A 24,737-nucleotide genomic window follows, 5' to 3' on the forward strand; every position below is an offset into this window, starting at 1 on the left:
ATCGAACTGTGACCTCCAGATTCATAGGTTGATGCTCAACCACTGAGCCACACTGGCCGGGCTAAAGGCTTTTCTTTACATGAAGAAATCCAGCAACAGAACATCTCTGTTCTCCCGGTGGGATGAACAGGACCAGGGGACCTACATGAGCCGCTAAAAGGAAAAGGGATGTGAGCCCAGTAAGACTTGGGGAAAGCCCCAGGAAAAGGGTCCCCGAGGGCTGGATGTTTGTAACAGCCTTTCATGCTGATCAGCTCCAGAGAGGAATCCCAGAGCGCACCCCTGCGGCAGCGGGTAGCTGGGCGGGCAGGTGGGAGTCAGGACATCAGTTACAACCGCCTCCTGTGAGTCGGGCCTCTGCCTTCACAGTAGCCAGGGGTATACGCTGAAGCCAGTTTTACAGAACAAGGCGGTGGTGGTTTCTGCACAGTCGAAACAGTGAGTGCAGGAGTAAGCCAGCTTTAATTAAAGGACAAGCAGCTAATCTGCAATCATCGCTCTGGGAACACTCCCATTGATAGGGGGTTCAAGAGAGAGGTAAACTGGGGAGCACCTTGCAGGATGATTTCCATCACAGTTTTAAAGCTAGAACGCAGAGTATAATTATAGAAGCGCCCAACTTCCTGGCAATGACAATGGATAATTAAACTCTCTGCATGTTCTAAATACAGGCTAAGTAAGGAAGAGCACCCTGGGGCAGCACCATTAGCACAGGGTAAACTTCCTCAGTCTTTCATCTGTTAGTGAAAATTGCAGTTTTAGAAAGAAACTCACAAAATTGGGACTTAAAACAGGAATTTCAAGAATGGTGGTTACCAGGGGCTGGGGGAGGGGAGGGACAGCCATTGTTAAAGGGTAGGGTTGCATTTGGGAGGAAGGGGCTCTGGAGATGGATGGTGGTGATGGTTGCCCAGCAATGTGACTGCACTTAACTGTACAATTAAAAATGGTAAAATTGGTAAATCTGATATGAATTTTACCATAATTTTTTAAAAGAGGTAAGTAGCACCAGAAATTACTTGTTTCCCCATAAATGGGTAAAAAGCCACTTAGGTTCAATTTTTCTTCCACAAACACCATCTACCTGGTCCTTTATGCAGCAGGTCAGAGACTCTAAGGAGATCATTTCACGCAGTAAAATAAATTAAAGGCGGTGTAGTCTGGTTACTCTGACCAACTTGGGGTCTCAGTGGATTGCTGCATGATTAATGTGACCAGTATTTTAGAAAATGGTGCAATTTATTTCCAAGACAGGCCCGTAATCGCCTCTCTGCAATTCTGAAGAGCTCCGAAACCCAAGCTTGTCTCCCTAAGCTTGGATCAAGAACGTATTTGGTGGCAGAAGCTGACCGAGCCCTCACCGGCCCACGGGGAGTCTGCATGCACCCACTCGCTGTGCACACGCACACATCTGGCTGCAGAAATGTCCCCCTAGTAGACAACGTGGGGAACATTCTCTTCCTACCTGAATGGGAGCCCTCTCCCATGTGGTACCAGCGCCATGCCAAAGCGATGGGGAAATTATGAATTCCCTAACAGACCTGGTTCTGAACGTTTCAGAGAAGAGGCGGTGGATCTCTATGAAATTAATCATATCAGGTTTAGATCACTATTTCCCAAGCATTGGTCATTCTCTACCAAAATCACAATTTTGCCACATCCAGACATCACTCGTGTTATTACATTCCCTAGTACTTGTCTTCACGTTCACGCAGCTTTGTTCATTTGAATAAAATTCCAATTTTAAAGAAGTATCTCCACTGTAAAAGCCGAGTTTCTGAGAGGTCTACCCCGTGTGACAAAGGAGATTCTGAAGAAGCCCAGCGGTGTTAAAGGCACAGGAGTACCTGACCAAGACTTTCACCCTAAACCATCAGAGAGACAACGAAAACGGAAAGGGAACCCCTGCCTGCCCATGTGACTCAGTGTCCCCCAGGGCCAGGCAGGTGCGCAATCTCCCGTCTACCGTCCCCAGGAGGGTTTGCCCTGCACCCAGACCAGTCATCACTCTGTTTCTCAGGGAATGGCTCGCTGAGACGGCAAGTCTTGTGGGGGTGGGGGACCCGGCTGTACAAAAGCATAAAGTAGCCGCGGGGGGAAGGAGGGGGTAAATCTCTGTGTCTCACTTCCAGCCTGTCACCCATAATCCACCAGGTAGACTGAGCTGGGCCGTGCACCGCCATCTATTTATCAAATTGGCACCAAAGTTATCCTGAGTGCAACCCCCTGGCTCACCCCTAGCTCCGCTGGCCAAAGGCCTCCTCAGATGCCTGTGTCTCGAAGCGAACAGACCGACCAACCAGAACATGAGCCAGACCAGCAGGACCCTCAGCCCTTCAAAAACTTCAACAGCAGCCACTGCAAAGAACAGCCTCCAAAACCAGCAGAGCCAGATTTGTTATGAAAAGAAAATCAGTCCGTCTCCAAAAGTACCTTCAAACCAGCATCAGCTCCCGGAACACGGAAACGGGACAGCGGGGAAAGTTTTCCGGTACAGAGTGCTGAGAGTTAGGAAATCTCCACTGTGCGACTACTAGGAATTTAAAAACAGTAAGTACACGCTGACTTAATGCAGTGATCAAAATGCCCATCACCAGCCGGGGGCAAACAGACACCAGGAGCCTCTGGAGGTGCTGAACTGAGAAAGACAACATCCGTTCAGGAGTTTTCCTGAATCGAACGGACATCAGACAGACAAACTGACGGTGATTCCGCAAAACACCCAGCCTACAGTCTTCAAAAGTGTGCTGAAGACGAAGAACGGGTGCAGGACTTTCCAGATTAAAGACACGCGTCTACGGAAGTACGCGCTCCCGGCTGGTCCCACCCAGAATAAAAGGCTGCAGAGGGCATTGGCACGGCTGACAGAATCGCGATATGGAGGGCAGGGGAGTAAAACAAGGGCATCAAGTTAAATTTCCCGATTTGATGACAGTGGGTAAGTGAGAAAACACCCGTTTTGTTAGGAAACGCACACTTATGTATGAAGGGGCGAGGGGGCGCAATGCTCTCTCAAGCTCAGTTCAGAAAAGATATGCTGACAGGCAGAATCGGATACAGGGTAACATCAGGTGACTATGGGGAAAGGCGGATGGGAGCTTTTACTGAAACAGGTCCAAGATGAGGCCTGCTCCCTGCCCACCAGCCGCCACGGAAGCCGCCGCCCGCGCCCAGCTCCTGGGCGGACTCACCATCCTCCTGAGAATCCGCAGCAGCAGCTTCTGCTCCTTGGGGTCCTGCTTGGACGTCAGCGAGTCGGCAAAGCTCTCCGCGTTCTCGGGAGACAGGCTGTCCGGGTTTTCTCCTCCGTAGAGCTGAACCAGGATAGACAGACACTTGGATGAAACTTCAAAAATTTCAGGATCCTCAGCAGGAAGCTGGAAAGGAACCAACAGGACTACTGAGGCTCCGTCGAAGAGGGTGTGGTGTCCCCCGAGAACCACAGTAAAATCTGCCTTCACGGGGAAAACATCAGTCTGAGCGCAACATTTGACTAATTGAATGGTGGGGGGGTTTTGAGTGGATCATTTTCAAAATACACACAGGAACTCAAAGAAAGCTCACATCACAAGATCCAAGGAAAGTCCTGCAGTACTTCCTTTACTGCATGGCAAAGACAGCCTGGAACAATCAGGGGGCGGCACAGGGTTTACATACATGTATTTAATGCCTATGTTCACACAGGGGTGTGTGTGTGTGTGTGTGTGTGTGTGTGTGTGTGTGATGGGTGTGAAAACTGTATGAATTTTCTGAGGCATGCCCCTTACAGTGTTACTTACTATTAACTTGCTTAGAAAAATTCACTTCCTAGAAGATATAATGGAACACTTTGAACTTGTCTGTGTCCAAATCATTATCAAGTATACAGGTGGGAGAGAAAGCAATTGTTTTTGCATGTACTCAAAGATTCTTTTTTTAAAAATGGGTGCTAGAACTAAATATAAAATCTGAAACTTCTCAGAAAATTCACAGGCAAAATCTTTTTGACCTTGAGCGAGGGAATGATTTCTTAGCTAGAACTGAGAAAGCACAATGTCCAAAACGGAAAATGGACTTCATCTAAATTTAAAACAAAAACAAACTTCTCTTTGAAAGACTGTCTAGTTCATTACATGCTCAATACAAGGTGGATATTACACCACCACCACCCCTCAGAAAGGGTCCCTTTAATGGAGACTATGGTTGTATCAGATCCCCAAACTAGACCATGCTTCTTGCCCCAAGTAAATGTCTCCCCTCTATACACCCCACTTTCTGGATGATGCACATCTTGTGATAATTTATGTCCATTTCTGTCCAGCAATCAGGATTCAAGGCCAAGACCATGGCTCAACTTTTGCTATTATATTAGACCTCATATCTGTACTGAAACCTCACCCTATCCTACCTTCACTGACTTACTCATGTTTTCAACTTTATACAGGATCTCCAGACTTGAAAAAAAGGAGCACCCAATTAAGTTTGAATTTCAGGTAAACAATGAATCTTTTTTAGTGTTAAGTATGTCCATTTGGCATCTTATATTTTATCTGTCAACCCTAACTTTATTGTAAACATTCTTGTCAGCCAAATCCAATGTTTTGTGGGAGAGATGAGATCATAAACACACACATATATACACAAACAACTTGGAAATATCTCCAAGTAAACATTTTGAATTTTAAAACTGTCTTAAAACCATTTCAAATCACATTTGTACTGCTTAGTTCCCTTTATTCAATCTACACAGTACAATGCATTTCAAAATCTTTCTCCTTTTACATTCCATTTTTAAAATATTGCCTGGTGCAGTGTTTCATCAAAAATTACATAGGAATATTTAATGTCAGAGAAGAGAATATATTAACCAAGAAAAAAAATAGCCACTTAATAATAACAATACGTCCCACCCTTTTTTGCAATCTAAAAGCACCTGAGAAAATAGCCCCTCTGTGCTGTTGGGACAGCTTTAAGGAGAATTCACAGCAGGCCATCCATCCTTGCTCCTCTGCATTTTGATACAGCAATCCCTCTTGCCCAAACCGGCTGAAGAGGCGGCAGAAACTATCATTAGGCTGATGAATGGCAGCAATTCCGGATGACAGCACCCAAGGAAACACCGCTGCCCGCGGCCCTGGCGCTGCCCGCTTCTCCCTGAGAGGATGCTCGCGTTCCACTGACCCCCAGGCACATGGTTACAAAACGTAGAAATTTAGAGGGAAGAAAACCTGCCACTGCCATTACTGATTTAGTTATTAGTCTACAAATCACTGAGAGTTTAAAAAAAAAAACACAAAACGAAAACAAGCTGAAAGACACTGGTAGGTCAACTCAGCCGTGACCTCTGGGCTTCCGGCGCTGTCCTGACTTTCCTAACGTTGTCCTGGCCGGTCTAGAGAATGGGACCACATTCACTTCCACATCGTCACCCGTCGATGCAGAGGGGGCTTAAACAATTCTCTCAAAGCAGCCAAGTCGCAGGAACCAGAGAGGGTACAGATGTGCCAGCACTGACTGCGCCTGCAAAGGTGCTGGGTTTTGTGTGGAAGCCTTGGCCTGATCACGTGTCACGTGCTGCTCTTCCCGTCTTTCCGCCTCGGACATGCAGGTGGAGGCTGCTGCCGCTGGCTGAGAGAAGGATGCTGGAGGAAGCCGTCCAAGAAATAACCAAAGTCCCACGAAGCTTGTGCCCCTCACAATCCATCCTCCACACAGGAGCCCCAGTGGTGATTTTTAAAAACTGAGACCAGACCCGATCACCCTCCTGCTCAGAACCTCCAGTGACTCCTCGCTGTCTTGAGAAGACCGTCCGAGCACCGAACTGTGGTCCTCAGACCCGGCCTGAGCCATGGGGCCCCAGGACTGCAGGACAACAGTCCAGACCAGTGGTTCTCAACCTTCCTGATGCCGCGACCCTTTAATACAGTTCCTCACGTTGTGGTGACCCCCAACCATAAAATTATTTTCGTTGCTACTTCATGACTGTAATTTTGCTACTGTTATGAATCGTAATGTAAATATCTGTGCTTACCGATGGTCTTAGGCGACCCTGCTAGCAGTTCTCAACCTGGGGGTCACAAAATTACAGTTATGAAGTAGCAACGAAAATAATTTTATGGTTGGGGGTCACCACAACATGAGGATCTGTATTAAAGGGTCGCGGCATTAGAAAGGTTGAGAACCGCTGGTCTAGACAGTGAGGCCAGGGGAGGGCAAGATGACAGAGTCTCCAGAAACTTACGTTGGGTCATCATTCACCGCTGGGACCGCCATGGCTTAGGTGTTCTTAGGGCGACGTTATAGCTAGGGGGTAGACCCAAGCGCATGAGTTCAGGGGACAGGTCATGGCTAAAGACACACGTTGGGGAATCCTCCAAGCATGGACATCACGGGAAGCAAGGAGCTAAAGGAGTTGCTTGTGGCAGCCCGGCCCCAGGCTGGGGGTGCGGGTTTTGGGAAGCTTCCCCAGAGGGCAGCCTCTCCTCCCTTCCACCACCTCCCCTCCTCAGAAACTTCAGGAATGCTTCACTCTGGGGGGCAGTTTCTTCTCAGCATCTACTTCTTTAGGGAAAAGTCCTGGCATAATTTGGGGGGCACATTCTAGGCTACTGGGTCTTCTGCATGTGGAGATTGGAGACGAGCATAAGACGGGCCAATGGCAGAGCTGATCACATACAGACTTCTGAAAATGGCCCTATTTTCATCTCCTCCCTGAGGCCAGAGGTGCTATGGGGCTCAGAGCGGGGAGGCTAACACCACGCCACCCTCGTACCCCGCAGGGCGTTTGGGGCCGGGCTTCCTCTCTCCCGGTGGGATCCTCCTCTGGGCTTCCTCCTGACAGCCAGAAATATGCTGAGCCTTTAATGTATTAGCGACTCCTCCCCCTTCCTCTTCATTCTTAGAAGTGGATTCCTTTCTGAGTTCCGTACTTTTCCTTTAAAGGCATTCTGGGAGGCAGGACTGAGTGTGTGATAAAGAGCAATGAAAAGAGGCCTTCCTGCTAGGATTCTTTTGGCAAACCTCACACTTATTCCACAGCGTGAGGATCATTTTAATGAACTAAAAACGTGAGAGTGGAATTATGACAACAATTACTTTTAGCCCAGTCGGCATGGCTCAGTGGTTGAGCATCGACTAATAAACCAGGAGGTCACTGTTCGATGCCGGTCAGGGCACATGCCCATGTTGTGGGCTCAGTCCCCAATAGTGGGTGTGTAGGAGGCAGTGGACCAATGCTTCTCTCTTATCATTGATGTTTCTCTCTCTCTCCCTCCCCCTTCCTCTCTTTGAAATAAATAAAAACATATTTTTTTAAAAATTACTTTTAATCTGTGTATTTATTTGGGAAGAATTTGTATTCTTAAGTCTTACCACCTGCATGCCCCTGGCATGTCTCTCCATCCATTTAGGTCATACTTTAAGTCTTTCAAAATGTTCTACAGTTAGCATCATGATTTGCATTTTCCTGTTATGTTTGTCCTTTTTTTTATGGGGTGGTTTTAGTCACATCTATAAAAGGATTTCCCCCCATTTCTATTTCTATCAGACTAATACCCAGTATATTTAAAAAAAGCTATTGGTTTCTGTGTATTATATTATATGCCATGATTTACTGAAGTTTGCTTTTTAGTTACAACAAGTGTATTTTAATCTCTTATTTAGGTATGAAAATTCTCACAACTGTGAGTAATAATCAGTTTTAGTCTTAATATTTATTTTTCTTATCTGTAATATACCACCACCCATCGCTGTTGACTATTAGTGGTAGCAGAAGGGATTCCTCTTTTCTCAATTTTAATGAAAATGCTTTCAGTGTTCATTAATTTCTAGGAAATAACTTTCAACATTTTGGGAAGATTCACTCTATCTTAAATAAAGTTTTAAAAAATTAAGAGTGGCCAGTTGAACTTTTTTAGCATTGACTATGATGACCATGTTTTTATTCTTCTTCAATTTCTTAAAATTATTCCATTATAATTTTCCAGTGCTTGAACTATTCTTGAATTCCTGGATCAGACCCTATTTGGTCATATTGGTCCTTTTAATACATTACTAGATTTACCTTTTTTTAAAAAAAATTTCTTACCTATATTCATAAGTAAATGTGATCTTCAATTGTTCTGTATTACTTTAAAGTAGGCTATGGCTTTATACTTATTACAGCTTTATGACAATGAGCCAGGGAGCTTTCCATCTTCTTCTAAACTCCGAATTATTTAAATAGCACAGGAGTTTGAAAATTTAGAACTCACACGTAAAACCACTTAGTCCTGCGCTATTGCAATGATAGATCTTGTAGATGCAAAACATCACATTATGACAATCCAGGTGTCTGGTATCGTTTTTTCTATTACAAGGTTTTTTCTTTTGTTAGCAACTAATGGAATTCTTGCATTTACCCTGCAAACTGGCAGCCCTTCTCACTGGCTGTGAAAGCAGTCTTAGCAGAATGAAAGAGGAAAGTGTTCCTTCCTCCCGCAGCTGCTGAAAGGTGGATTCCATCTCGTGTCCTAACATCGTCCTTGAAAATGTCATTTCCAGTAAGGCAGTCAGTCCTGTGAGGCATCTGGAGGGCAGAGAGGGTGCCCGTGCCCGGGTCCTGGGTGATCAACGTTCAACGTTCAAGACAGAAATCATTCTGATTGGGCTTCTTACTAACAATGTTTGCTTTGGTGATGATGCTTGTATTGACAGGTTTGAATTTCTACATGATATATATATACTTGTAAGATTTCTTTGTTGGATCAGCATATCCCTCTTTTCCACCTGCTTATGGTTAAAACAAATTAGACCTGTATTCTTACTTAAAGTGGTTGAGCGGCTTATATCATTGGATGGTTAAATTTTAACTTCTAAAGTTTGATATTTTTATCTGTTCTGATACCAATTTTGGTCATTTATAATTTTCTATAAAAGCATCCCCTCTATATTCCAAAGGTTAGTGCATTAGTATTATACATATTTCACATTTGAGTGGTTATATTTCCTTTTCCCTTTCCTAATGCTGCAGCCATAGAATCCAAATTAAAACTGTGACTTCTCTCATCCTTACCTGTCAATTGGACCAAAAAAAATTTTAGGCTCAGAAGATGCAGTGCTGGTGAAGATACAGAAAAACAAGTACATTTAAATACCTTTGACTTGAATGTAAACTGCTAAAAATCTTTTGGGAAGTTCTATGGTAATTAATGTTTATTAAAATTTAGAAGCACCTTGTAATCGAACCATCTCACTTGTGGGAACTTATCTAACAAAAGGAAAAGCAGAAGTAGCTAAAACCAATCATGTCTATTGTGTCATGCTTATAATAGCCAGCAAGTGGAAACAACATGAATGGCCATCCACCAGGAAATGCTTGAATTGAATAAATAATAGTACACCGATACCATAAAATACTCTGCAGCTGTTAAAAAGAATAAGATCAATGTATAAGTACTGACTTGGAAAGATGTCCATAATATTGAGATAAGTAAAAAGAAAAGTTATAAAATACCTACACTATGGTCCTATTTTTAGAAATGAAAGCCAGAACAATAAAAGAAACTCAATGATATAAGTGCAGGTGATTGTAAGCAGAGTGAAGAGAATGCAAGGACACATCAAAAGTAACCAAGGTGCCCGGCCGGCATGGCTCAGTGGTTGAGCGTCGACCTATGAACCAGGAGGTCACCAGTTCGATTCCTGGTCAGGGCACATGCCCAGGTTTCGGGCTCCATCCCCAAGTGTGGGGTGTGCAGGAGGCAGCCAATCAATGATTCTCTCTCATTGATGTTTCTATCTCTCTCTCCCTCTCCCTTCCTCTCTGAAATCAATAAAAATGTTAAATTTAAAAAAGTAACCCTGGTTACCCTGGGGTAGTGCCATGGTAAAGGGAGGGAACGCTCTAGTTGTACTTTAATCACCTGTAAATTTGTTGAATTCTTATAATGTGCTTATGGCACCTTTTGTAATTCAAATATATGAAATAAATCTGCCTTACTTACTCCTAAAAATTTTAAAGGGGGGCATTTCCTGGGCACCCTCTGCACTGACCCTCACGCACTGACATACATCAAATGCAACATCTGCTACAACCAGTGACCGTGGAGATGCGTGAGGGGCCAACCTGCCTTTAACAGCTCCAGTAACAGACCGCCAGGATTTCTCATGACTGTCAAATAATGAACAAAGAACACTTGGAAATGTTTCTCTCTGGTTCTAAGATTCAAAAATGTATTATAGAGCGATATGGCTTAGAGTTCTTAAAATTACTGTTTACTGGATCCGGGCTACTGAAAAAATACACCAAGTCCTCTCTGTGCTAAAATAACCCCTTCTGAAGAGCTCCTATCTGAATGAGACAGGTTTGAGGTAGAGAATGTACCCCAAAGGAAAAAGAATAAGAGATAATACATTTATTCCTAAAGATGGGTATTTCCATTAAAAGAATGGATATTTGAAATTGCAAGGCTATTAAACTTTTAAAACCACTTATCAAACTAGGCAATTTTTACAACTGGAAAGAAGAAAAGTCTAAAATTGGTTAACCTAGTTATGGCTTTATTATCTAGACATTTAGAATACATCCCATAAGGCTGTCTTAGCTTTACAAATTAACGGTTCATTTATTCAAAGAAACTGATGCAGAATTAAAATTAAAAGGAGATTGTTTGTCTCCGGTTTTACTCCGTAGGACGCTGTGGCCCCAAAACCACCTTTACCTAGAGCTCGGCCTCGTACCCCTTCGTGCCCCGGGAGGCCGGTGGGCGACTCACCAGGGAGCTGACGCGGCAGTTCCCCACCAATAGAGCCTAATATCAGGGCGACTGATTGCGGAGCCACGATGAAACTGCCGGGAACACCCCCGGGTCCATATTTCAGCACGTTAATGAGGCTGCTCACAAAGTGAGTTCAGTGCAGTGAGATAGATGTTTATGGGATCAGTAATACGATTACAGGACGTACTGTATGGGAAGGGCCTCGGGGAGCCGTAGACAGGATAACGTTGCAAGCATTAAACGAAACAAAAAAGCCAAACATCGTTATCAAAACTGCTAACTTCACTGTGTCACAGTTACGGGTAAATATCCACACTATTAGCTACGCACACTCTTTCAATGATGCGCAGGCATGCTTTCTGAGGTTGCACGAAACCACAGGGCTTTTTTCAAGGTGGCAAAAGTAAAACAAAGCAAACTCGGGAAGTCACTGCTCATCTCACACACACCCCACTTCTAAAGACAACTGGGGGTTGTATTTTGAGACTGTAGCCAATAATGGGTTTCTCACCGCACACGGTCATACTACTGAGTAATACAGCTAAACCACTGAGTAATACAGCGCTAACCACCAACACTAACCATACAGCACAGAGACAGCAGCCAACACGCGGGTGGGGGACCTACAAGGTGCCAAGTGCCGTGCTGAGTTCTCCACGCACTGCTCTTACTCCTCCCGACAACCCTGTGAGGTGTTCGACCTTCTCCTTTCCTGGACATACAAATGGAGGCTAACCCACTTGCCCACGGTCATTCACCTGATAACCAATGAAGCCAACTCAAACACCATTAAATGGACAGGTGTTCAGAGATGACCCCACTGAGTCATGGGAACATCACAGTGTCTTGCCAAGCAGCCTCCCATGAAATGTCAAACCAATAATCGATGACACTGCTTTGTGTTCACGTGTTAAAGAGGCAAGCATCTCTCTTTTTGTCGCTGCGACCTGTAAACACACAGCTCTGTGCTATCAGGAGCTGCTAACCCTAACCCCTGCCGCCAGGAGTGAAATGCAAGACTCACTACAACCAAGGACAATGGCTGGGGAGACGTGAAGGGCTCCGCTGCCTTGAACAGCTTTTCCACAGTTTAAAAACCTGGCATAGATTTTGCGAGGCTGAGATATTAAAGAGCAGCACTGACAAAATAAAATGCAATCAGTATGACCTTGAAGGAGAGAGAAAATAATGCAGGTATAGGCATGGCAAGTTATCTGTTAGCTATCAACATCTCAGCTTTTTAAATATGGAGGGTTTTTTTTTTTTAAGTTGATTTCAGAGAGAGGAAGGGAGAGGGAGACAGAATCATTGATTGGCTGCCTCCTGCACATCCCACACTGAGGATCAAGCCTGCAACCCAGGCGTGTGCCCTGACCGGGAATCAAACCGGTGACCTCCGGGTTCATAGGCTGACACTCACGGGGCAAGACCTCAGCTTTGAATGGAGTTTCCATCGCCCCACAAGAAACGACATGCCTTAAGTCTGACTTTCTCTCTGATGAACCCACTGAGAAAAGGTGCCGTTCCACATGGAAAAAGTCCGAAAAATGCCGCTTTCTCTGGAGGGTGACATAATGGGAAAGCAAGGCTCTCCGTGTAAACCTTAGGAAACTCGCCTACCTAGAGACCACTACTCACCCCAGGTCTGCGGTGAGACAAAAATCACTACCATTCCATCCCCTTTTGTCTGGTTTCACTAGGATGACATCAAATTAAGTCCAAGAGATGATATCCCATAGGGTATTCTTTGCTATTATCTCCTAGGACCCAAACTCCCAATTATTTAAAGATTGTGGAGCCAAGAATAAATATAACCCACTGTATTCAAAGAAATGGTGTTTTTATACATAGGCAGGAGCTGCTCCCACTTATCAAATAATTACATGGCAAAGGATAAACAGAACCAGGGAAATAAAATCTCAGTGGTACCTGATGCTGGAGATCTTTTACAAATAGACCAACACACAGATATCAACCTTACTCCTTACAACAAAATAATCCTGAATAAAACAAATATCTAAATGTCAAAACAAAACCACACACACCTGAAAAGTAATAGAAGAAAAAGAAAAGATGGGTGAATATAATCCTAGAATGAGAAAATGGGAAGACCGTTTAAACATGACATAAAACTTAAAAGTCATGAAGGAAAACACTAAAGTTGACTACTAAATGAAAACTACCTTTATAGCTAAAGCACCAATAAAAAAAAAAAAGAGAGAGAAAATGGGGGAAAGTGTCTTTCTTATGACAAAAGGATACACTTCTTAATATACAAAGAGCTCTTAAAAATCAATAGAAAAGGTAAACTAGGGAAAAATAGGCAGATTACAGAAGAAGACACACAAATGGCTAATTAATCCACAAAAGATGCTAAACTTCACTCACAAAATAAACACAAAACATCAGAGACAGACAAGGTTTCATGTATCAGCAGCAAAGATGCTACAATTCCATGAAGCGGGTGGCAACGCGGGGAAACCGGCTTCTCTTCTCTTCCGGTGCGAAGGACGCTGGTACTCACTCTGCCTTTGGGGAGGGCACTTCGGAAATACAGACCCAAACCAGACATGGACAACCCTTCTACCCAGCATATGACCTGGGGTTCTCAGAGAAATGAGCCAGGGGCGATCTATGGAAAGAGATTTACTGGGGGGATTGGCTCACACGATTTTGGAGGCTGAGAAGTCCCACAGTCCACCACGTGCACACCGGAGGCCAGGAAAGCTGGCGGTGTAGTTCCTGCCCAAGCCCAGATCCCGGGGAGCCCGTGTTCTAAGTCCTAGTCTGAGCTTAAAGACCCAAGAGCCAGGGGCTCCAGAGGCCGGAGTAGACGGCCCGAGTCAAGCAGAGAGCAAATCCGCCTTGCTCGGCCGTCTTGCTCTATTCAGGCCGTCGGTGGACTGGAAGATGTCCCCTCCTCCATACTGGCCAGGACAGATTTTCTACACTTAGTCTGATTCGACCTAATCTCTTCCAGAAACGCCCTCACAGGCACACCCCGAAATAATGTTTTACCAGCTATCTGGGCCTCCCTCAGTCCAGCGAGGCTGACACACAAAAGTAAGCATCCCACCTAACAATTCGGTTTCTAGGAATTTATTCTATGATTATATAATTATAAACAAGCATAACTATATCTAACAAAGATATTTGATGTCAGAAAAATTACCCCCACACACAATAAATGTCCATTAATAGGGGAGCTAACCAATTTCATTATGGGATATTCATTCGTACAGTGCCACGGTCATCAAAAATAGTTAGGTTTATATGTGCTGATATGAAACTTTTGCTCAAACACATTGAGGAGGGGGGAACCAAGTCAGAGATTTGTATGAAAAAAGGGGGGCATGTATACACATTCATTTATACACATATATGTAAATACGCACATACATACATATAACAGCACACTTTTTCCCCCTGTGGGTCTAGATGTGGAGAAAGATGTTTATTTTTTATTTTTAACCCTTCTGAAGAGTTTGAGTTACTTTTTTTTTTAATTAAAAAATCTCTATTGTTGAAGGTATTCCATATGTCCCCTTTCCCTCCCATTACTTTTAATGTGTATATATAATTGCTATGATTTTAATAAGACACTAGCACATCAAATCTCTATGTCAAACGCAAAACATTTGGAGGAAAAAATGTAAAGTACTATAAATCATGCAAAAACATTAAAAAATCAGGTTACTGTTAACAATAAAAATACATTTCTTAAAAAACTCAGAAGGGAGCTATTCTGCCAACATATCAGGATAGCCGACTAATTCTTCATTTTTACCTTTTGATATTATGTATGTGAATATATATTCATGAAGGCATAAAAATATATTCCTTTATTTTATTATTGTTTCATATTTCAATATTTTATATTTGTTCAGGGTTAATAGTCGAAGTGTTGTAGTTTGAATTAATTTTTAAACAATAATCTACGGGAAAATGGATTTCAGTTCTTAAATATTCCATTTATTTTTCTCCAGTGATAAATGAAGAGAAAATGATCACTGAGTTAAACACTGAATTTTCTGTATTTGCAGTGTTTCTGCATGACGGATTTTGTAATTATCGCAGTCTCCACATTCTAAACAGCTTTGAGGTGTCATTTACATGAAATGTGAGTGCCCTATTTTTGCCTAAAGTATATCTTTAATTATAAGCTAAACCCTAATTATACAAAAAGTTACGTGTCTAAAATTTTACCCCTCAATTCACACTGACGAAAAAAAAATATGATAGGATTAGCTTCACCAAACAATTTATACTTAAATTTCCTTCTCTGTAAAATGAATGGTCTCTCTGCTGCGTCTGAAAGCCTTCGGCCCAACAGCCATGTCCCTGATGGTAGAATGATCCCAGGAAATGAATCCCACATGCGAGTCTGGAGTGATGTCACGCTATTGCTCCTGAAGACGGCTTAATCCAAAGACAGACAGAAACCATGGAGACGTAGCTACTAATGACCCCCGGGAATCCAATCCAAGTGAAAATAAAAATACCTAGGAGAAGAAACACACACGTGCTTCCAGTCCAGAATGATGGGGCACCGATGTCTCAGACGTATGCTGATGAGTTCACATCAAGGCTGATGTTTCTTAACCTGTTGTACCAGATCATGGCGGCATGGCCCCAGGTAAGTCAAAGATTGCTACACAAAATTGTATCTGAGAATAAGTTGTAACTTCGTACTTAATATGAGTACAATTACTTTTCTGTCCAACTGATACTTTAACAGTGGGAAGACAGAACTGCATGCAACCAATATTCCTTAAGAATATTTCTGGTTGATACACTTTAAAAACACTGTCCCATTTCAAACTGATTTTTCATTATCTCTTGAGTGAATTTTAAAATAACGGAGCTTGAAGGGGCTGGCACAGATGTTCTAATCCAACCACTGACTTGTCGGCAGGAAACAGTCATTTTAACTCCCGGTGAAGCTTTCGAACGATGTGGGTGAAAAGGTGCCTTACGCATTGTGCCAATTGGCTGCACGGGGCCTTGGGTAAGGACATGTCAGGGGCCGTCCGCCCCGGATGCCGGCTTGAGAAGGGGGCCAGGCAGCCATGCTCTCCGACTGTAATTAGAGATCAGATTCGGGGCTGCTGCTGGTGACGTGTCCTCTGCAGAGGGGGGCACAGGCCAGCTCCCTCAGGCAAGGCCTCGAGAATTAATTACGATTGGCAATTGTCATAAGTAATATAGATCCAAGAAACCCACATCTGCTTTTTTCTACAAGAAACTGCTATTCTTATAGTTCATGGATGTGGCACAGGTGCCAAGACATGGAGCTGAGTCTGAAAGCAGAAGAGCAACATTTTAAAGCTCAACATCAAGTTTTATGTTCTGCTGAGTCACATCTACCTGCCTATAACAGCTCATGATAGCACAGCAGAGCCAATTCACTGCCACGGGCAGGCCACCCAGATCGCTCTGAGTCTCCACCCAACAGAACAGTACGCTGGCCTTTCCAGGCAGGCTTCCCGAGTGGATCCCGTTGATAGCAGCTGCGGTGAGAAACTCAGGGTGCAGAGCTGGTGGACACGCATGACCTTTTCCCACGGTGCCGGCCGGGCAAAGGGAGTGGGAGGGACCAATCACCCGGGAAGCTTGGAGTCAGTCACCTATCCGATTTGACTCTGGGATCTCGAATCCAAATTTAGGAAAAAAGATTTGACTGCTCACGAGACAATGGTAAGGTGTATAAGGCATAGGAAGCTAAAATGATGTTCCAGAGACTTCTCTCCATCTGAGGGCGACAGCGTCAGGGGCCTTTGGAAGGAAAAGCGCTGGCAGCGAACCTGGCACACCGCACCCTGGGCAGAGCCAGAAGTCCCCTCTGTCCCCCTGACGAGGGTGACAGGCGCATTCGAACAGTCCTCAACTCGGGAAGAGTCGGGGTCACTCACTGTTCATTTGTCACTGTTATCAAAATAACTTCATTGCATATTCTGAAATTCATATTCATTATAACAATAACCAAAAAAAAAAAAAAAAGTGGGAGGAGACAGCACAGGAAGCCATTTATTTTTAAGTAAAAAATTGTTGAGAAATACCGTTAAGCCCTTGGTATAAATCACTCCACCCTGGCTTCTTTTGTGCACTTTATATAAACATATGTGGAGCATGACATAAATCAGCTCACGTTATAATTTAGTTTTGTATATACTAGATTTACGATATCCTGGGTTTTGGTGCCTTATTCATGCATCCCACAATTATTTATTGAGCACTTGAAAAGTGCCAGGGAGAGGGCCAGGAACTAAACAGACATGTGACGCCAGTCAAGATAGTGGGTGAGACTTCAAAATTCGCACCACCACCTCCGTAATAACCAAAATAAACTTTTAAAGATACAGATTAATAACTCTGTGGACCACACAAAAGCTTGAAGTTCAAAAGCAGTCAGAAGCAGCAACCAGGAAATGGATCTTCAATGTAACTGGGGCCACCCCCCCACAGGGGCAAGGACAAAAGCCAGGCCCAGAGCGGGGGCTGGGATTCCTGGCCACCAGAGGAGGCTGACCAGCCATTCCATGCCTGGGGCTCCAGCTCATACAGGAGCTCCTCTACTGTTGAAAACAGCCACAGAACCTGGGCCAAATCCCCTGCAGGCTCCAGCCCGGATTTGTGATGAAACCCAGGGTCACCATGGGATGGAAATCTGGGCATCAGATATGTGTCTGCACTGGGGGACTCGCATCCAATATGTGTCTGCACTGGGGGACTCGGGAGAGGAATGAGGTGACTGTACCACCTGGATAGGAAGGAAGCTTGAAACGAAGACACAAAACCACCGAACACAATGCCTACCAGGGGAACTGACGCAGGAAGAAAGGAAAATAATAGAGCAACACCGGCATGACTTACTGTATAAGCTGTCTTGAAGCATAACTAACATGCCATTAACTGCACATACTTAAGTGTACCACCATCAAGATCATGTTCATATCCATGACCTTCAAAAGTCTCTTTGCACTGACACCTCACTATTGATTACAGCAGCGTCACAGTAACTTGCTCTCCTATTTCTAGTCTCTTAAGGTAGAAGCTGAGCTCATGGAGACCTTTCCTCTTTCCGAGCACAGGAGTGACTGAGGGCTAAAAATCTCCCTCCCCCCAAGGACTGTTTCACAAGCATCCAGCAAATTCCGATATGTAGTGCTTGCATTTTTATTCAGTTCAGGAATGCTTTCTAATTTAATTATTTTTTATTTGATCCATGATTATTTAGTACTGTGTTATTTAGTTCCAAATATTTTGGGATTTTCCAAATATCTTTTTTTGATTTAAAGTTTAATTCCATCATCGTGGGAGAATATATATATATATATATACTTTATAAGACGTGAATCATGATTTTTTAAAAAGAAAACGTTTTTTAAAGTCTCACAAATTTGTAAATAACCTATTTAATTGAGGGAGCAGGAGGCTGTGGCATAATTTCTTGCAGGAACTATCTGTTAGAAAATGTATCTACGATATAGAGCTTGGCTTCCCATTTTCTCCTCTTAAGAAATAAAATATTTAGGTCAAACAATTACCTTGTTCTCTCTTTTCGTCAGGAGACATGGTCAACTTGTTAAATCCTTCATTCACCATGTCTTATACCACAGTTCCCAACTGAGGGTTCAAAGATCCCCCTGAAATAGTGAACTGTGTGCATAATTTGCATATAAGTGATTCTAGGCATTTTTCTGGGAAGACAGTTTGGAACTTTCCAACTCTTAAAGCAGCACATGCTCAGAACGGACTAAGAATCACTGTGTCATACCTACATTTCACTGTGATTCTTCTGGTGTATAGTATAAATTCAGGTCATAAATTATGGGTTGACGGGTTTCATCTCCTAAGGATAAGTATGTTTACTTTCGTTTCTGGAAAGAATCTCAAAAGCTAACAAGTTCATTCACCTGCCTTCAGGCAAAATGCTTCCAAAATTATCTGAGTCAGATGAAAACGAAAAGTCTGTTTATTTTTCCCTCTGGGAATGAAATTCCAGCTGCGCCCTCGGTAACTATTACATTTTTTAACAACCACTGTAAAATGTATCTTTGGCGTGTGTGCTCTAAGTTAGGTCCTCAATAGCCATATAACTTTTCCCCACTTTATACGCAGCTGTAAACGTGTTAATCTTTTCCAGAGGAGACATATCGAAAAGGTCTTGTTGCAGCCATTCTCAAACCTAAGGACTCCAGGGATATGTGTGCAGGTACATGCCCAGCTCACACACGTCAGGAAGACATCGGCCAATACTTTAGAGCCCAAGTATGATCCAGTTACTAATAACATGAGCACAGTCCCAGGAAGCTGGAAACCCTCGGACAATACACGCAGGGAGGGGCTCTGCACTGGGTCAGAGTGTGGGTGTGATGGCATCTGGCAGGGATGTGACCTAACTGTGGGCCTCAGCAACCTTCACCTCCTGGCCTGTGTCAGCCTCGTCACCCTCCCCAATGGGTACAGTGCACTCCGGGCTTCCCACGTGCACCCCCCTTGCCTGTCTCTTGACAGTGTCTGTGGTCTTCTCTGTGCAAACACTGGGCACCCCAAATCCCCCACTAGCAGCGGCACCTGCTTCCCTCTGAGAACCTGCCCACTGGCTGGGATCCAGCTGCACCCTGAAGGGTAACTTCCTGCTTGTCCAGGGACGTGGCCCGCTCTGGCCTGAGCACCCCAGCGAATGCCTCCACGGCCTGTGGGTTGCAGCAGGCCTTCCCCAGTGAGGTCTGGCCTGCACCTTGGGGAGGGGCCCCTGTCAAGTTTATCCTTCCGTGGGTACTCTCCCTGAGCTAACGGTTTCCTGGAGAGTGCCTTTAACATCTCACAGTTACTCTCCTGGCATAGCTCACTCATTCTCTGTATTAAAATTCTCCTGTTTACATTGCTGTGTGGTCTCTGTCTCCTGATGGGACCCAGGCTGACCATCACAACGTGTTAGTCTTGGATCCTAGTCACGAGGAGTATCTGCTAACAGTGCATCTTTCATTGTTTGTAACTTTCCTTCTAGTTTAATGGTAATACGGCTAGAGAATTCCTACGCGTTGGAATTTATTGATATTCTTTTAACATAACGAACGCATGGCTAACTTTTTAAAAATGTTGCCAGAAAACTGAACAGAAGGTGCAGGCTCATTTTCAGGGTACAGAGGTGGATAAAATTCTAATAGATCAAGTTTTATATTTCTATCAGAGGTGGATATGTTTCTATTAGATCAATCTTATTCAAGCTTTCGTATATTCTATAGAGGAGCCAACCAATGTTTTATATAAGAAGCCAGACAGTAAATAACTAGGCTTGTGGGCTTTAAGGATTCTGCTGTAACTCTACTCCACCACTGAGGTGCAAAAGCAGCCACAGAGAATGTGTAAACAAATTGTCCCTGTAGCTGTATTCAATAAAACTTTATTTACAAAAGCAGGCAGCGGGCCAGAGTTGGTCCACAGGCCCTAGTCTGTCAACTCCTGATCTACATTATTACTTTTATCCATGTGGCTGGTCAGGCAACGAGAAAGCTGTGTCGCATCTCAATACTACTGTGTTGTTGCTGCTGTTCATTCCTCCCTGTATGCATTCTGCCCTTCTGATTGCGTTGGCCTGGGCTCTGACATTCAGCACAAGAAGGTTCCTGTGGACTTTCTTCCTTACCACTGTAGCATCCTTCTCTTTGTCCAGTTAAAGGTTTTCTGTGTGTGTGTGGGTGCATTAAATCTTATATTTAATACAGGAAGACATTTAGAAAGAAAATATAACATAAGACAATGAAATTAAGACCAAAGATAAGTTTAACAATAAGAGCAAACAAATCTCAGAATGTGTAAACACCAAAACTTTCACAAACGTGAATGTGAAAGAGTCCTAGAAATTTATCTATAATGGATTCTCCATCTGACTTTCTTAAACTATTTTTAATCTTGTTTGCTATAAATATGATCACCATCCTACATAAGACATTGTATCTGTCTGTATACGCACACATGCCGTTTTGAGTCTCTCATACAAGCGCACGTGGTTGTGTTAGTCCCTTCTCTCCGGTCCATGGACCCTCCCGTTTCCTGCCCTCACGAGAACTGGCTGCCGGGGTCCAGCCCCCGGACTCGAGCTGGACCAGTTGGTTCCTGTTGCTATTGTCCCGTAACTTCATGCCAAGTTCGACACCAGAGATCCTCCCGCTCTGTCTGGGGCACAGCCAGGCCCCCTGGGGTTCAGGCTGTTCCCTCACGTCACTGTGAGCCCGCTGCCTCTCTGTGGCCGCTCTACTCCACATGCGTTACTATTTAATATAAGCCAGCACTGACTGGTTCCCCCCTTTTTCTTTCTCGGTTAAACCAAACCTTTATTTGATGAATACAATTAAGCCTATAGAATTCGTCTTCCGAACTGCACTCGCCGCCTTCCTTCGAGCCAGAGGGCGGGAAAGGGAAACCTTTGCAGCCTTGGAGAACTAAAGGGTGAGGCCACAAGTGATTCGTTCCCTCGGTCGCCTGCACCCCTAGTCCTTGGATCCCCAAATCTGGAGAGGTTTTCAGGGGGGTTTGTGGAATGCCATCCGCCGGCCCTCTGACTGCTCTGGCCGGTGGAGGGCAGGAGGGCGGGTGGCCACATGTCTCTATGGTGGGTCCTCTAAGTTGGTCCAAACTCCAAGGTTCTGCTGGACTCCTTTCCTGTAGTCCGTGGTCTTCTGTAGCCTCGCCTATTTTTATCTATTTCCACTTATTTCATCCTAATTCTGCAGAGATTGGGGGACATGCTCCCCTTCTTCGTTTCTGGGGAGCCCTGCATGCCAAGCACAACCCGAAAAACTGTTTTGAAAGAGAACTGATCCCCATAACAAGGTTTTTTCCCCTTCCCGGAATTCATTTCTTGCATTTTTTTTTTAAACCTCACGTTCATTAAGAAGGATCTGAGATTCTGCTTTACTTAAATATCCAAGCCACCTGGTTTTAAATAAAGTAGAGATGTAGTCATCCCAAGCCAAATGAGCCTCTGAAATTTCTCCTGGCTCTAGTTTTGAAAGGAATTAAAATAGCATGAAGACTCCAGACATCATGAAATTCAAATAAAATTACTTCAGCCCCGGCAGCGTTCGGAGAGACACAAACAGGTGAGCCCTTACCAGCGGGACGAGCAGGCTGGCGAGGTCTGTCAGGGGTCTGCTGAGCAGCAGCAGGTCCTCCGCGGCCTGAGTGTCGCCTCCGGAGCCAGACTTCTGCGCCTTGAAGGAGGGGAGAGGAGGGGGTCCGGAGGTTAGTCAGCTTGGCCCTGGAGACAGCTCCCCCCTCCCCTCCCCCGCCGGGCAGATAAACTCGGCCCCCTGAACAGGAGGTGTGCACATGACAAAGGGTGCGTCACGGCCACGCCACCAGCTCGGGCCGCAGAGGCAGGCCGGGTGGTCCACAGAGACAGCGGTAACAGGGCTGTCCCTGGGGAAGTGATGTCCACCGGCTGCAGTGGACAACCAGCCCGGAAGGAGGGGCTCCCGTCCCCGTGGTTCAGGTGGGAAGACTGACGCTCAGAGAAGGACAGCAGTGCGTGTGACTCCCACATATCGTGGGGACAAAGCTGGAGGAGGCGCGAGGCTCTGAGACTCCACATCTCACGCGCCTGTCCCCGGGCATGTTCTGCACGTTCGACAACGCACACCTAACCATCCTGCTGTGCTTTCCTTCTCCGCACGCGCACACACGCACCAGCGACACCTAGAATATGTGTCCAACGTAACACTGCATGCAAAGTCTCCAGAGAAGGTCTGGAAAGTACAGGCTTCAACTGAAATTAAAGTCAGAGATGGGAAGCGAGTGCCTTTCATTCCAAGTGTGCCTTCTTTTAGGAGTTCTACAGAACTGTCTAATTCCAGGGATTTCTAACAGACAGAAGGCATAATTTCATACTGGAAAAGGCACTGATTAGTAATTTTGTTTGCTATCGAATACACGTATTTCATTCAATACTTCCTCTGTGTTTTTAATTTCACTCGGAAGAAACAAAACTGCTTTTGGGTGGTGACCTTTGCCAGACCAGGCTGCAGGCTGCCCCACCCGAGGGCACGAGCCTGGACTCCAGGACCCTTCTCACAAATGCCAAGTTTCCCTCTGCTCCTCAGGCCGATGGACACAATGTGAGCTGCCTGCTTTCTTTGGTCCAGAAGAATTGTAAAAGCAGACGCCTGCCTTTTAACCACTTGCACCGTGAGGGGCACAAGGTTAGAGTTCCGTTCCAGAGAACAACAGGCCGCACTGCCCCAGAGGTCTGCACCTCTCTGAATCGCGGCTGTTAGTTCTGCCTCTCAAACACTATTGGAGAGAGAGCATCGGCCTCTGCACCTTAACCAGCCAAGGGCTTGACCCTCCCGGTTGTTACACTCTCGGCAAGAGAGGACGGGACACTGAGCTGGGTGGTAGCAGCGGGTCTGAAAGAAGGGGTTGGATCGGTTAGGTATTTAAGGTGAAAGTCTCCATTATTTGGGGACAGGTCAGATGTGGAACAAGAAAAAGAAGGACATGTTAAGGATGACGCCCAGGTCTGCAGCTGGCACAGCAGGACGAGGGTGGCGGTACTGGCTGGCAAGAGGTTCGCTGAAGGCAGGACCAATTCTGCATCACCAGGCAGGCGGGGGGCGGGGCTGAGCTCCTAAGGGAGAGTCTGACACCTGCCTCCCTCCACTCCCTACTGCCCTGGGACACATTCCTGCACCATGTCCCTCCCCTCTCTGAAGAAGAAAAGTGCTTCACAAATCGAAGCGCTACTATCATTTTACACACTGGCAGTCCTCAATCCCCCGATGCCTTCGCTTTACGGACGTTCCCGTTAGACGTTTAGGAATGCGGGAGACGCTCCGGTGTGGAGCGTGTTGATGAACGGGAGAGGTGGCTGGTGGCTCGGAGAGCACAGTCGGCTCAGTGTTCCAGGAGACACTGTCTTTGGTGCACACTCTTCCCAACCCTCTCCCCTCACTCAGTCTCAAGGACTCCGCCTCTCTCAGACTGACGCCAGGTGCCCTGCAGATCAAAGTCGGGAGTGAAGCCAAAAGCAATACATGGCAGATGATACAGTGGGGGATTTAGAAAGACGACGGCAGTGAAGTAGGCAGTGGTGTTGAAGAAAATGAAAAAATTAAAAACAGTGATCTACTGGTACACTAGCAAAGAAAGAAAGAATTAGAAAATATTTCTATTAAGGAGGTTTCTTTTAAACAACCTTGACTATCTACCTAATAATCACTTATCTAATAAGAGATTTCTGGTGCTCTGGAATTTTTGAACTTCTGATTCCTTAAAAAAATTTTTTTTAATATGTTTTTATTGATTTTAGAGAGAAGAAAGGAGAAGGAGAGAGAGAAACATCAATGATGAGAGAGAACCATTGACTGGCTGCCTCCTGCATGCTCTCCTACTTGGGGATCGAGCCCCAACCCGGGCATGTGCCCTGACCAGGAATTGAACCACCTCCTGGTTCATGAATTGATGCTCAACCACTGAGCCACACTGGCTGAGCCTGATCCCTTTTCTATTTACCATCTTTAAAACATTTCTTTTACAGATTGATATTATTTATGTATCTGCGAATGTAACTAGCAACTACATCCTGAAGATTTACATAAAACTCCCACGGACACTGAAATAAGAATAACGATTCTCTGAAGAGACACGAGAGGAAAAGCTAAGAGAAACCTTAATTCAGGACTTCATAGGTACTTAACAATGTTCTACTGTTCATCCAGAATGATTACAGACAGCAAAGAAAAACAACTAAGTTGTTCCAAGGCCATTCTCACCTACTGGCTTTACAAGTGTGCGTTCAACACTAACGACCATGTTTGCTGAGGAGACCTTGGAATTACTTACCCGCCTCACTAGCTAAGCTAAACACTCGAGCAGCTTCGCTGTAGGTAAAAGTTACCATTTATCACAATGATGGGTAACAGAGGCTAAACCAGGCTCGCGGGATTCATTCTTGGCTCTGCTACGCTGCCTCTTGGCGAGGCACCAACACAGTTT

The 24,737-nt window shown here is 44.9% G+C and overlaps 1 protein-coding gene across 3 annotated transcripts in view; it reads right to left on the reverse strand.

Annotated features, from left to right (window-relative positions):
• Positions 1-24,737, reverse strand: part of ULK4 (unc-51 like kinase 4) — a 250,082-nt gene that overhangs the window by 60,598 nt on the left and 164,747 nt on the right. For 2 of the 3 annotated variants that reach the window (XM_054729834.1, XM_054729836.1), the window contains 2 exons: positions 21,857-21,955; positions 3,192-3,377 (listed from right to left, as the gene is read on the reverse strand). In XM_054729834.1, the coding sequence (XP_054585809.1) occupies positions 3,192-3,377; positions 21,857-21,955 (285 nt within the window). The remainder of the gene's footprint in view (positions 1-3,191; positions 3,378-21,856; positions 21,956-24,737) is intronic. The other variant, XM_054729835.1, reaches the window with a different exon arrangement.

The sequence above is a fragment of the Eptesicus fuscus genome, chromosome 18, assembly GCF_027574615.1.
Source record: "Eptesicus fuscus isolate TK198812 chromosome 18, DD_ASM_mEF_20220401, whole genome shotgun sequence".
Lineage (NCBI taxonomy): Eukaryota > Metazoa > Chordata > Mammalia > Chiroptera > Vespertilionidae > Eptesicus > Eptesicus fuscus.